This window comes from Sminthopsis crassicaudata, chromosome 6, assembly GCF_048593235.1.
Source record: "Sminthopsis crassicaudata isolate SCR6 chromosome 6, ASM4859323v1, whole genome shotgun sequence".
Taxonomy (NCBI): Eukaryota; Metazoa; Chordata; class Mammalia; order Dasyuromorphia; family Dasyuridae; genus Sminthopsis; species Sminthopsis crassicaudata.
Window position 1 is genome coordinate 32,647,073 of NC_133622.1, and position 14,752 is coordinate 32,661,824.

At 35.2% G+C, this 14,752-nt stretch overlaps 1 protein-coding gene across 1 annotated transcript in view; it reads left to right on the top strand.

Moving 5' to 3' along the window:
* Positions 1–944: 944 nt before the first annotated feature.
* The window catches only part of GRXCR1 (glutaredoxin and cysteine rich domain containing 1), a 100,413-nt gene continuing 86,605 nt past the window's right edge, over positions 945–14,752 (top strand). Inside the window, exon 1 of the mRNA XM_074275739.1 lies at positions 945–1,325. Within this exon, the coding sequence (XP_074131840.1) occupies positions 945–1,325 (381 nt within the window). The remainder of the gene's footprint in view (positions 1,326–14,752) is intronic.

Here is a 14,752-nt window from a genome sequence, read left to right on the forward strand (position 1 = left end):
TAAGAAGAGTTACATCCTAATATACATCCTTATATCCTTGGAAAGAAGCTATGTGTAAAGAAAATGATAATGCATGAGTTGTTAGGGTAGGCAATCTGAATGTGAGATCTGTGCTCCTTTTGGGCGGCTTAGATGGAGTTCCCCTTCCTTTGCCATTGTTCCATGTGTCCCAAAGCTGTGTGCTTAGTCAGAGGAGACAGCGTTCCCCAACTTGTGGACTGGTATAGCATCCACAGGAAAAGTGTTCTGCATAATCTAATGAATGCAAATAATTTTTCCCCCCAAAGGAATATTCGTCTAGTTAGCTGGGATTGAACATGATGCTATCTACTGGGAATTCTGCTTACACTAACAAGAAGACACACTCATAAGAAAACAACACATTTGCATTAATGGTAGTTTAAGAGAATGAATTTACATGATTTTACTTTACAATATGATTATTTTATATATTGTTTTTTTTTCTGGGAAGGGAAGGATGGAAAAGAAAAAACCACTTTGTAGTGTGGAGAACATGATTCTTGCCACATCTCCTACATTCTGAATCAGTATCTTCTCTCTGGCTCCTCTGGGACATTGAAAGAGATGCTCCTTCTCCCAGGACCACTATTTGCTCCAAACCTTCTCCATTTACTTTCCTTTCTTACATTTTCTGTTTCCCTGCCCATCCTCTTACTCAGGTGTGCACTATGAGGGCCCAAGCCTTCCCCTTCAATATTTCATGGCTGGGATCACTTTGCAGGCTTTAGCTTAAAGGTAACCATAGCACACACACTTGCATTCATTATTCATTGGCGAGAGGCGCTGTCCATTCCTTGACAGGATGACTCCATACGTGATCTGCCATCCCTCGAAACAAGCCCGGATCTTGTCGTAAGCGTGACACGCTGGCAGGTGGAACACCAACTGAAACCAGAGGGATGTAACCTCGGGCAGATGGGACCATGTTCAGGAGTGAGATGAAGTCTGGAGGGGACAGGCAGCAGAGGAAAGTCCGATTTAGGATCGCTTCGTCCTACAGCGGGCGAGTCCTGAAGGAGGTGTACGAGGATGGAGCGCCTTCGGACTCCCTGGATTCCCAGTGGGCCAGAAGCTGTGATCACTGCACTGGACCAAGCGAGGAAGGGCAGCACAATGGCCATGTAGGATTGGAGGAAAATGAAAACGACCAAGACAAGTTGCTTGTGTTGGCAAGGGCGACCGCCGAAAAGGGGTTTGGTACCAGACGGGTCAACATTTTAAGCAAAAATGGTACAGTCAGAGGCATCAAATACAAAGTTAGTGCTGGCCAAGCCCTTTTTAACAACCTCACCAAAGTGCTACAGGTAAGTAATAGAGCTTTCCTTTCCCACGAGCTGGCTCTGAGCTTGCCATCTGGACTCGCTCCCTCCAGTTTCCGCTCTAAATTGAAACTCTCTTATTCATGACTTCTCTTACATACTTCATGATTCACAGGGCACACTTGAGCAGCTAAGATACTGTCTCCCCAGCCAGCCAAGTTGAGGACAGGGTCATTGCACTTGGTAAATTAAACCTATTTCTCAAAGACAAATTTCCTGTGAAATCTCTTGAGTGCTGGGATCCCCCAGGGGTTGCTGACTAAACTGGATAACGGTTTCCCCCAGCCTAGGAACAAGACATGACAGAAGTATTCATTTTCAGCTAGAGTCAGAACCCTAGGTGAGAAAAGGGCTCTGTTCCAACTCTCTGGTCCCCTAGTGCTGCTCTGGCAGCTTGGTGATCACCCCCCTCTCCAGGCATAGAAATATCATCGGACCCAAAGAAATTATATACGATTTTATGAAGACATTTTGTTTGAAAGTGACATCTATTTCCATCTTAAGAGGATTTCAGTTTGGGCCCCCCAAATCCATCAATATACTTCTAAGAATTCAAGAGTAAGACTTGAAAAAGGCACAGTCACAGAACTAGTTTCACAGTAAATAAAAGGTTCTCTAACATATGAGAGATTTTAAATATTAGCATAAGAATGTATTATGCAAAAGCTTTCAGATCTTTTGATTATTCTCTGTTCAAAATGATTTAATGTCAAGGGACATTTTATAAATGGAAAAGAGCCTAGTTTGGTTAGGATTATTTCGATAAAAGGCTTGCTGGCGAAAATACGAGTTATTACTTCAGAAAAGGAAGTCTTGATCATTCTCACTAAGGTGGTAATCTGATATTCATTATAATTCCATTTTCTCTGGTTCCTAACATTTTAGAAAATGATTTTTGGAAAAATTTATATGTCTCACCAGGGCCCCCAATTGTGTTGCTGTGAGTGGGTGGTATTAAGAGTGGGGAGTTTCAGCAAAATGTATTTGAATTTTTTTCAAAGTAATACTTTTTTTCTTATAAACATCATAAAGTATTTTCTTCTCTGAGTGAATATTGAAAAATAGAATAATTTTAGGCATGATTATTCATGAAGACTTGGGAAATCATGTAGTGCAGTAGAAAGACTATTGTAGCTAAAGTTAAAGGATTTGAATTCAAAATTTGGTTCTGCAATTATCACCTTTGTGATGTGGCAAAGCATTTAATCTATTTGGTCCTCAGTTTCCTTTTCTAGAAAAAACAGATGCTAAACTAAATGATTACTGATGTGCCTTCTATCTCTAAATCTAAGATCCCTAGTTTTATTAGGTTTAGAAAAATTAGAGATGGAAAAATAATGGGTCCTATTTGTAGGAGACAAGAAACTATTTTCCTCAAATTTAAGTAGAATTTAATTCACATACCTTATGTATCGTGTGCCCTTCCATGTCAGGTAGTTCAGCCTCATATTCAATACAAGTTAATTCTACAACATTCCTGAATGATAATGATTTCTAGTTTTTACCTGCATTATATATAAATTTAGGAAATTCAATATGGATTTTTTCCCTCCTCCCACTGGAGTTACATTGTATTATACTTCAGGGAAGTGTTATACTCTTTTCCCATATATAATTTTTGTCTTGTATTTTTTTGAAACTTTTTGTTCATTATCTATTGGCTAAAATTAATTACTTTTCCTATTTTAGGTATATAAAACCTATAAAGAAAAATTGTTTCCCTTTAGCACAACCTCATTCTGTAAATGATACTAATTTACAAATAGGAATTTATGAAGTCTTAAAAAGTTGGCATTTTAATCTTTGATAAATTATTTCCTTATATATTGTCTGCCTTCACATAGTGTTCACTTATACTTTAAGAACAAAATAAAGCAAGATATACTTTCTTATAATCTTATTCCCTTATGTTTTTGTTTTTGTTTTAGAATAATAACTACAATTGTTAGCAGAGACTTGTAAGGAACTTTAAGACCATTAATCAGTTTTGTATCTGAGGAAGAGTGATTTATAAGATATTTTCTTTTTCTTAGTTTGATGTATCCTTATGAAAACATTTCAAAAATTAGATGAAGCATTCTTAGACCTTGTGAGGATAAACAAAAGATGAATTCAAGGGTTAGATGTAGTTTCTTGATTGATACAGGGATCAGGAGGGGGAGAACCACTTAATTTTTACTTCTTTATTTACAGCCCTAAACTTATCTTTCTACTTTCATTTCCCCCCTTTAAACCTCACAGATTATGTGCTGTGTTTTTTGGGGTAAGCTAATTAATCCCTTTCAGCCTCTCATCTATAAAACAGGAAGAATCATAATATTTATTTCCCAGGGTTGTTGTGAGAATCAAATGAAATAATGTTTAGAATATATTTTTCAAAGATTAAAATACTATGATTAGTGTTAAAATATTGTATATTATTAAAACAATATGATTAGCAACTTATTATTATTAATTTATTATATAACTGCTATTGAAAAGGTTCTTTCAGGGAGCAAGGTGGGTAGTGACAGCTTGAAAATTTTTGCATCTTTAATCTTTATGAAGAGACATGAAATATTTACCTAGCCCATTTACAACTATCTCTTCCTCTTTCTCTAGAATAATGACTATAGAAACATGAGATGTGGAACTTAGAAAAAAATAAATCCTAAATATTAGTATCATTTTTTAATTATTTTGTAAATTAGTTTGCTTTCTTTCCATTTTTCTACCACTTGTATTTTATCTTTCAAATACTTGGGTCTCCAAACAGGGATTCTTCATTGGAATTCTCTATTTTAAGCATTCTCACTCAACACTTTTAAGGAATACAAGAAACTATCAAAGGACTTTTAACTTTGTGCCATGATGGATTAATCAGGATCTTTAATATTAAGTCTGATGAGAGAAGCAATGGATCCAGATTACTACATAACTCAGATGTTGTATATAGGCTTCTTTTACCTATGGCCCCTGGTATGTTTGATTTTGCAGACATGCTTATAATTTAAGTAAACTTTAAAAAAAAATTTTATTAAATACTGTATATGTCAGGGATCAGATACTGGTAATATAAAGAGACAAGATAGACATTTTAATGAAGTTTTTAGTCTACAGAAATAAGATTTATACACAAATCTAAAGGAAGGGAGAAGAGTGAAGAGGCAAAGGAGAGTTTTGATAATAAACTGTTAGAAATTTTAGAATTTGAGGAAGAAGGAATATTTTTCTCATGAAGAAGAAGGGTCAAGGAAGATTCCTGGAAGAAGATGATGATGATATCTGAGTTGGTCCTTGATTGAAGTTGACTTGAGTTGAAGTAGAGACTTTGACAGTTGGATAACTAGCTGAGGAGAGCTTGGGAGAGAAGGTCTAGGCCAGTGATGGGACATGGTTTAAGCAAAGGTGTGAGAAAGAGGGATCAAAGCATTGAGTATGTCATTCAGTTTGCTTGGATTACAAAGTATATGAAAGAGTGTAGCATGAGATGATTCTGCAAAGGTAAAGTGAAGACAGATGTGGAAGACCTTGGATGCTGTGAAGAATGGCTCTGGCCATGAACCCAGATTCCTTCTAGTCCTTTGACTTTCTTGACTATTCATTTTCCAGTTTAGGAAGAGCTAGGGTGGGTTGCACCTCCTCCTGATGGGAAGTGCTTATTTCCAGTCAAATTGATTAGCTATTCTCTGATGCCCTGACATTTTAAATTCATGACAATCTGACTCCATTGCTAGCATTTGTCATTCGAATGAGTAATGCTAAGCTCTGAAGCCTGAACAAATGCAATGATTTTGCAAGAATGACTTCAGGCTCTGATTATTTATTTTTAGTGGCAGCTTCTGGTTTATCTCTAATTAGTAAATTAGCACCTGTTTTTTCCCTCAAAACTTAAAAAAGCAATGTAACAGCAGGTCGTCACAAACGTTGTTGTGGTCTCATGGCTTAATCTAGCAAAATTTCTGGGGTATCATTTGAAATGGTATATTTGGAATGGATACAAGAATTCTATAAACACCAAATAGCTTAAAATTGAGTCATAGCAATTGAGGGGATTTTTTTTTCTTTTTTAAAAACATCAATAGAAAAAGAGGCCTTCTGAATATTTTAAGTTTAGGAGAATTTTGCAAGTAACATTTATTTGAGAATTGGAATTACTTAGGATGATATTACTAGTATTGCAATTTGCTGGCATTTTTCCCCTAGGAAGAAGAAAACAATGTTTTCTTTTCTTCTTCCATTCTATTTATCCTTCAATAAAAGAAGGGCAAAGGCTTTTCCCAGGATTCTCCAAGGTTACCTGGTTTTGAAAATGGCCCTTCTAACTTTGTATATTTCATATCATCCAATGTAAGTAAGGAATAAAAGATGCTTGCAGTACCTAAGGTTTAAAAGCTTCACTAGTTTATAGGTTGAATGTTCATATATGGAGAAATCATGATGCAGTGGAAAGATCGTTGGACTAAGAATCATGAGGATTTGAATTCACATCCGTCATTAGACACTAACTAGTTATGTGAGTCTCTTGAGCTGTTTATCTCATTTTTCTCAATTGTAAAATGTGAGTAAATAACTTCTCAGGGTTATTGAGATGAAAAAATGAAATCATATTCGTCAAGGATTTTTAAACCTTAAAACTCATTCATCATCACAATTGGCTTGGTTAGAGATTTTCATAAATATGAGAAAACTACCCATAGACCTTTTATTTCACCTAGGTAAGAAATTAAAGTTGACATCTATCTAATTTTAATTTTTCTGGTCTAGGATACTTCCACATCAGGTTTTCTACAATTAGCACACTCATGGCTATCTAAAAAGTTCATAGTAAAAAAAAGGATAAGTTCAGAAGAAAGGTATGCAAGAGATAAGCCCGCAAATTATTCTCTTAAGCAAAATAAAATCCCCTTTGATATTATCTAATATTTTTTAAAAAACAGATTTTTATTGATTTTTGGAAGCACCTAGATTTCCTTATGGATTTCTTCCTTCTTTTCATCTCTTGGGATAGGGCTTCTTAAACTTTCCTGTGACATTTATCTCTTTGGGAATCTGGATGAAACATATGGACTCCATGTATTAATGTTTTTAAATGCATAGAATTACGAACAAGCAATTCTATTAAAATCCAGTTATTATAATATTAAAAAAATTATGGACCACTACATTAACCACTTCTATCATTTAACAAATATTTTTAAAAAGATAGAAGAGAAGAAAAAACAAGCAAAACCAAAAGATACATTTAAAACCCCTCTGATATTATATACAATATTCTATGTCCATGAATGTACTCAAACATTTGCAAAGAACTAGGGCAAGATATCTTCTTATATCCCTTTGGGACTAAACTTGTTCTTTATCATTCTGGAATGTTAAGTTTTGATTATGTTGTCGTGGTTATTCCTTATACACTGTGATTATGTATAGGTCACAGTATTTTGCATCAGTTCACGGATGTCTTTTCATGCTTCTCTGTTTTCACTGGATTAATAATTTCTTGTAGCACAGTAACTGTCCATTGCATTCATGTAAGGCAGTTAGTTTAACCACTCTTCAAACAATGGACATCTATTTTGTCTGTAGATTTTTACTACCACAAATTTGTGCTGCTATAAATATTTTTGTGCGTGAGAATTTTTTTTTGGTCAGTGACCTCCTTGTAATTAAAAAAATGGTTATATATAACATGAACAAATATAGTACAATTTAAATATGGGCAATTTTCAATTCCCTGATCCAAATATGGGATGAATTAGGGCCAAAGAATATACACTGTCATGTAGTGATGGGACAGAGTGTTATAATTTATTTCCTACTAGAAAATTATTTTTATCCTGTTACTTTTTATAATTGTGTTGCATTTTCTTAATTTGATATCCAACAGAGAGGTCATTTGAGATTTACACTTGCAAGTATGCTTTGATTCTATTGATTTCCAAGTTATTTATAAAAATCAACTATTATTTTAGTTTTCTTTTTAATAATATTGGAGGAGTGGATAGATATTTACCTCTATATTTAAATTGCTTCATTTGCATTTTAAGACCTGCATTTACTTCCAAGCTAATGTGCTGAATCCAAGTGGTTGAGGTCACTGAGCTCTTCACTGGTTATCAGGAGTAATGACTGGAAAGATCTGGTGTTGTGTTGGCCCAGACAGATTTCCCATAGAGGGTTATCTACTATTTACCTCAGGAAACCAGATCAACTTTGTCAGAGTTTCAGATTTCATTTCCTTTACCTTGAAACTCTCTGGCTTTTCTCTTTATATCTGACTTGTTGCTTAGTTATCCCTGGGGCTCTAAAGCTGTTTTCTTTATTTAAAATTTCTCCAGAAAAGTTTTTCTGACATGCAAGGGATGTTCTATTTAAGAATAGAGGTTCATCACTGTAGGGTTGGAAACCAGGTGATTAATTAATGTTTTTGGTGACAATTGCCTCCTAAGGTCCGAGTCTAATTCGAGATAGATTGCCTCTGATGTGTGACTGCATTAACTTATGTGGACCTTAGCTTCCTCATTTTTTAAAGTAACAAAGATAGACTATTTAGCTTCTGGGACCCCTTTCAGCTCTGGACTTATGGTTCTACCCAAAGGAGAGTAGATTCACATTAATAAAATCACAGGGGCTTGAAAATGTTTCAAGTAATTATTTAACATTTAAACATCTCACCCTGTCTTGGGATCCTGAACTGGCACCTGCTACCTTGGACTGCTCCTTTTTCCTTCCATCAATTCTCTGCCTCCCCTAATATAATAATATCTTGGTATCATCATTACTCTGTATTTCTGGGACTACTGAATGTGTACACCAACCAACTAATAGTATAACTTGCTTATTAGAATGAGTTCCAAACTCTTCTCTATAATTAAATTTAATCAATTAAAGTGACGAAATCCTACAAAAGTTCTCAGCAATGTTGAACTTCTATGACTTTCAGTATCCCCTTGTACCCCATATTTGGTTAAATGAAAAAAGGTTCTTCATATCAAGAGTGAGACCAGGATTGAAATCTCATAATATCAGTTTTAAGCCTTATCCATTTAGATTTGCCTTTTTCCTGAAGCATTAGGAATTAAAGAGATTGGCTAAACTTGGGTGCAATTTGATAAAAGGATTGAACTACAGAATAAAACATGTAATCATATTAAGGGAGCAGTTTTAAAGGAGTGACTAATACGATCTTTTTTCTAATCTCTAAGACCTCTATCATGGAAAACAAAATAAGCAAACCCTTGTTGCTTTAGGTTTCACTAAGTCATACAATTGGAGGCTTCCCTAAATGTAGTGTTTTTCTTTTTTATGTGTTTGATTTGGGGGGCTTGCTCTTACTTCCACACATTAGCCTCCACTAGGCTTAAGGGTTCAAGAATTTGGTTTACCCAGAGATCCCAAATCATACTTCCTGCTCAGATGTTCAATTTATAGAACATAAAATAGATCTGCTACTTGGTGTAGCATATCTCAGGTGATCTTCCAGGTGACAGAGCTCTACTTTGGTGGAGGCTTCCTTGACATAATGTTTTAATCCAAGAAATGACCTTTTTTTCCTTTTTATTTATTTATTTTTATTTTATTTTATTTGAAAAACAGAATAGTAAAAAAAAGAAAAATAGAAAAGGAATACAAAAAATAAAACAAAATCAAAAAGAATATTGCCATGTGCCTAACAGAACATCAGGGAGCATTCAAATATTTAACAATAGCAAATTAAATTAGCAGTAATAACCTCTTTTCAACATTCTCAAAAAAGATTTTTTTCTAATTAAAAGCGTACAATGATATTAAACTAGATTACCATCCAAATGGAAGCAAAATAGAACAATGAGAAATGACCCTTTTTAAAAATCCCAAAATACGACTTAAATACAATTTAGAGTATAGATGTTTGCACAGGATGCATTTCGAGGTTTGCAGAACACATCATATAAATGACATGTTGACCTTGAAGGGTTCTTCTGGTTCCAAATCTGTGATTCTATGATCATATATTCCCAGGATTAATAAAGGTATGATTATGATTATGATTACTATTAAAATTTATCATCTCAATTTCTTCTTTAATTTTATTCCTAACTTTCCTAAAGTCCCCAGAGTTTCTGAGATACTTTCAGGCATTTTAAAGTTAAAGCAGAAATATTTCTAACCTGTATACCAGTACTAGTAAGAAATGACATGGAAAATAACTGCAAGAATTCTAGTTCACTATGCATGAAATAAGGCACTACCTGTGTAGAAGAATAGATTATAGTTTTTTTTCTTGGTAAGAGGAATACTTGACCCTGTGCCAATAGAATGTGCCATATCCCTCGCACTCCTCTCCATCATTCTCATGGTACAAAAAAGCAACAACATCAGTAGGAAGAATTGTCTTTTTTCATAGCCCAGCCCTCTCCTCCTCCCAGCAGAAACTGACTGCTAAAAACACTCTGGAGTCAGTGATGCAGGACTCATTTCACACTTGAGAAAGAACAAGGACAAAGAAGCCATTTGCATGCAGGAGGGGAGGTCTAAGACACGAGCAGCATTTCAGCAGCACTGTCTCAGCTGTCCCCACCTCAGCTGGCCTCCTAACAATTTTTTTTTTTAATTTACGTAAAAGAGGAACAGTTTCTCTGCAGATTATACCAGCTGGCTGCAAAAATATTGGCTCTGCCTGGGCTGGGAAGAAAGCAGGATGGTGCACCCATACTGAAGTTTTGGAAGATCACTTGCAAGCTTGCAAATACATCATCTGATAAAACATTCCCTGATGCATTAAACTCCAATTTATTTTTCTGAGTAACTTAGAAGACTATCTTAAAAATTAATGTTTGGTACCACTGGGGAAGGCATTGTCAGTAACTCATATGAGCAAAGACAGAGGCCATTCTTGATCCCCTCAGATGGAAGTGATTTCTCTTTATTTGATATCTTATTGCTTTATACAAGCCTTTGGTACTAATTGCATTAATCCTATTATAGTTTGTTTTATATTTATGTCACCTTTACCCCAAGGACAGAGACTATGGCTTATGTTTCGAGAGTCAAAATACAAAGTATTACTTAAATATCTGTTGAATAAATAATTCATAATTTAAATATATTATATATAGATAATTTATAATAATAATGATCTATCACATTATTGTTCACATGGTTGGAGATGAAGAGTTTGTTTATCAGATCACCTAGATATTAGCAGCAATGGTAGGATATAGGATAAATGAACTTTTAAAGAGGTGACATGGGAAAGAAAAGGTTGAAGAATGGAGCAGTGTAGTGACTGTTTCTAGGTAATTCATACAAAATGAGAGATGACTAAAAATCCAATGACAGAATAAAAAATGGGAAGCGGTGGTGATGGTGGAAGCAGAATGTGTGTGAATGTCCAGTAGAAAGTTGTGTATTTAACAAATATTGTGACGTTTTCTTTTTGCTGTGACTAATGCTGAGAAAGAAATATACTTTCTTATCAAGTAAAAAACAAATTCATAAATTGGTTCAGTGGTACTTGCCTTTATAGGCAGAAATTAATTAATTTGCAATGAGGCTCATTTACATATTTGATAATGTGCTTTGTATAGATGTCCTTTGTATATGTGCTAAATACATACAAATTGCATCAAACTGGCTGGAATGTTCAAAGACTTTTAAAGAAATCTGCTAGAGTTTTTATTATTTTTTATTTTCTGTGTTTTATTCTCACTACCCCTTTCCCCTGAACAAAAGAAAAAAAAATGCTAACAAACACATGCTGTCCAGGAAAGTGAATATTCATATTGACTATGCTCAAACTGTATGTTTCTCCTCCCTTTCCCTCTCTCTGTCTCTGTCTCTTTCTCTCTGTGTCTCTGTCTCTGTGTCTATCTTTCTCACTCCTGCGAGATAATCAGGGTTAAGTGACTTACCTGGGGTCACACAGCTAGTGTTTAATCGCAGGGGCCAGATTTGAATTTAGGTCCTCCTGACTCCAGTACAGTGCTCTATTCAATGCACTGTGCATGTCTTTCTCTGAAGGGTTTCTTTGGATCAGTGGTTTATTATTACATTGGCCGGAATTCTAAAAGCTTTCAAAGCTATATTTTTCTATGAAGTTTTTGTTTTATTACAGATTTTTTTTCCTCCTATTTCTGCTTACTTTGCATCACATTATAGAAGTCTTCCGGGTACCTTCTGAAATTGCTGATTTTCTTATTTTTTATGACATGATAATATTTCATTACATTTGCATACTATAATTTGTTTAAGCATTCCCCAATAGGAGACACTCCATTATGGGGCTATCATGAAAAGAATTGTTACAAGCATTTGTCATAAACATTATAAGGTCATTTTCCTTTCTTCAATGCTTTTGGGACATAGAGACAATTGAGAATTTTAAGACTCTATATAAATATTACCTTTATGAACTTGTACACATCATTTCTTTTGAGACTCGCAACAGCTCTTTTGAAATAGGTCAACTTAATTAAACCTTTGCTGCGACTCTACTATGTGAAAGGCCCTGGAGATTCAAAGACAGAATCTAAACTACACTTTTTTCAAGTCCTACAGATTTTATCCCCTAGAGATGGAAGCAATTTTGATATATTTCTTCCACAAAATTCCTTTCTTTTAGGATGCTAAATTCTAACGATCATCTATTGGTCTATTCTATTGGTCATTTCTTAAAGCTCCCTTAATGAGAGAGAAAGCACACAACTTTGGGCTAAATCTCCTATTTTTAAGGTACTTCGAGTATCCAAAGTTGTATTATTTCATACTCTGATATGTAGCTATCAAACTCAAGGCCCTCAAGCCAAGTGGGCAACAAAATACCTAAATGTGGACTGAATTAGATGAAAATGTAATTGGGAAATATCTGGCAAAATAATTAAAATACAACACAAAACAGATCTTTTTAATTTATGGTTTTCTAAGTCAATCACAGGCCATAAAGATCTGTTTCTATTTGAGTTTGATACTACTGCTCCAGTATAGAAATTAACATTTCCCTTACAGCCCAATGTCGGTTTAATATTTATACTGCCTTTTCCTCACACCCCACATGAGGTAGGTAAGATAAGCACGATTATTCCCATTTTAGAGATGAATAAACTGAGGATCATTGAGGCAAAGTAAATTAATTATCCATATTTACACACAATACAATAACAGAACTAGAATTTAAATTAAGTTCTGCCAGACTTCAAGGTAGCATTTCTTTGTTTATTCAATATAAATGTTGTCCAGAAGCAGGGCAGAAAACTACAAGAAGAGACAGTAAGTGCTATGAATTTAAATGAGGATGACCACATTCAGTGCTGTAGCAGACTATGAAGGCTTGAGGAAGACTACGGTAGAGTTAGTATAATACTGGAGAAACTGAGGCAATTTTTAAAATCTTTAATGTGGATAGTTTAAGCTAGCTGACTAAATGGGACTCTTGTCCAAAGCATTTGGTGCAGATAAACTGAGGCAGAGAGCTTATTTGGGTTTTGGTTAACTAAGATTTGTAAACAGAATACATAATGCGAGTATACAATCTTATAGGGGAAACAAAAGCAAAGGGGGGACAAAGACACTGGGAGGACGGACAAGCCCTAATTCCAGGAAGGGACCATAACTTAATAACATAGGGGTCAAGATAAGAATGTCATGGACAGGAGACAGTGAGGTGAGGGGCAATACTCAAAAGGATGGGGATTATCCTAGCAAGGATCAAGATAATGCGCCTGGAGTTTATGACACAATAGTACACAAATTGGGATGGGAGCTTCAGGTTTTTCCTTGGGCTCTCATTTAAAAAACAAAACAAAACTTAATTCTCCCAAGGCAAGAAAGGAGGGGGGGTGCCTATGGCTTATTATCCAGGACTCAATAATAGACCTTGAATAGTACAAATTTGTATAGAATGAAGAAACAGAGATGATATTGCAGGGGATGTGGAAAGACATAAGAAAAGTCAGAAAGGTTGGAAAATATAAAACATGTTTGAAATATGATGAATAGGCTTTCACTTATTTGGAATAGACATTTTTAACTGAAGATCGGTGGGGAAGATGGGCTGCAAAGAAAGATTTCCAGCCTAATGTGGGGGATGTAAAGAGTTGCTCAAATTAAAGATGTTAATGCATATAATAGTGTTAATGGTAGCATTTATTCTTAGGCTACTCTAAGATAGATAAAATCATTGAGCACATATTAAGAACCAAAATTCACTAAGTGCTAAGATATAAAGTTGAAAAATAGCATAGACTTTCAAAGAATTTATAGTTTATCTTAAGGAAATAGAATATATTTTACATGCAATTCATTGCCAAATGTAACATGATGTGAGAGAGAGAGAGAGAGAGAGAGAGAGAGAGAGAGAGAGAGAGAGAGAGAGAGAGAGAGAGAGAGAGAGAGAGAGAGAGAGAGAGAGAGGAGAGAGAGAGAGAAGGAAAAGAGAAAATTGGATAAATATTCCGGGAAAATAAGAAAAGAAAACCTTTTCAATTCAGAGGAGATAGCTTATACACTGGGACTTGAGGGAAAAACAATCAAGTCTTCCATGAGCAGAAAGGAGGAGAAAGTGGGATGTTGGTATCAGTGCAGAGTGTGAGAATTTACATCTTTTACTAAGCTCCTCAAAGTTAAAAATGGAGAGCAAAGAGGGCTAAGATAAAAAAAAAACAAAACTTGGTGGACATCTATCACTTAGAAGAGAGAGAAAGGATGAAATGGAGCAGGGGACTCAAGGGGAATAATTAAACACTCAGGAGAAGCAGGAGAGCAGCATCAGAGTCAAAGGAAGAGAGAATATTCAGACAAAATGGAAAATGGTAAATGTCATAAGATGCCCAAACCCTGAAGGGATTGAAGATTAAGGTAGTCATCGAACTTAACAAAGAAAATATCATAGGTTGCCTTTGAGAGAATGGTTAAGGAGAGAGAAAAAAACAAAAAACTATATTATAATTCATTCAAAAGGTGAATGTGTGGTAACTATAGTAAGTGTAGTGAATGCATAGACTATTTTTCTGGTTTGAGCACTTTTTACCGGGGGCTCATTGACACCCTGACCAGCAATGTGGTGACGCTGGCTGATTCAGTACTGAGCTTGTGGACACTGACAAGCCATTTCCTGATTATGTGTCATTGCATTTTTATTATGTTGGGGGAAAAGAATCCAATGTTCCCTGAGAGGGAACTTAATAAATCTACCAGTACTTGTAAATTCAATTAGAACAGACCAATATTGTGCCTCTTTATGAACCAGATTGTTCACAGAGCAAGAGTAAGACCTCTATGAGTGTCTGGAGCAGGAGAGAACCATTCCATTGCCTTTTTGTCTCAAAAAAGTTTCCATGATGTATTTATGTAATTTTGTCTTTTCTGTAGGCTGTTAATCACTATTGAAGCAGTGAGGGAATAGAAGTCTGCCCCTTTTCCTGTGGGCATAGTGTATGGTTATACTATTAGATTGT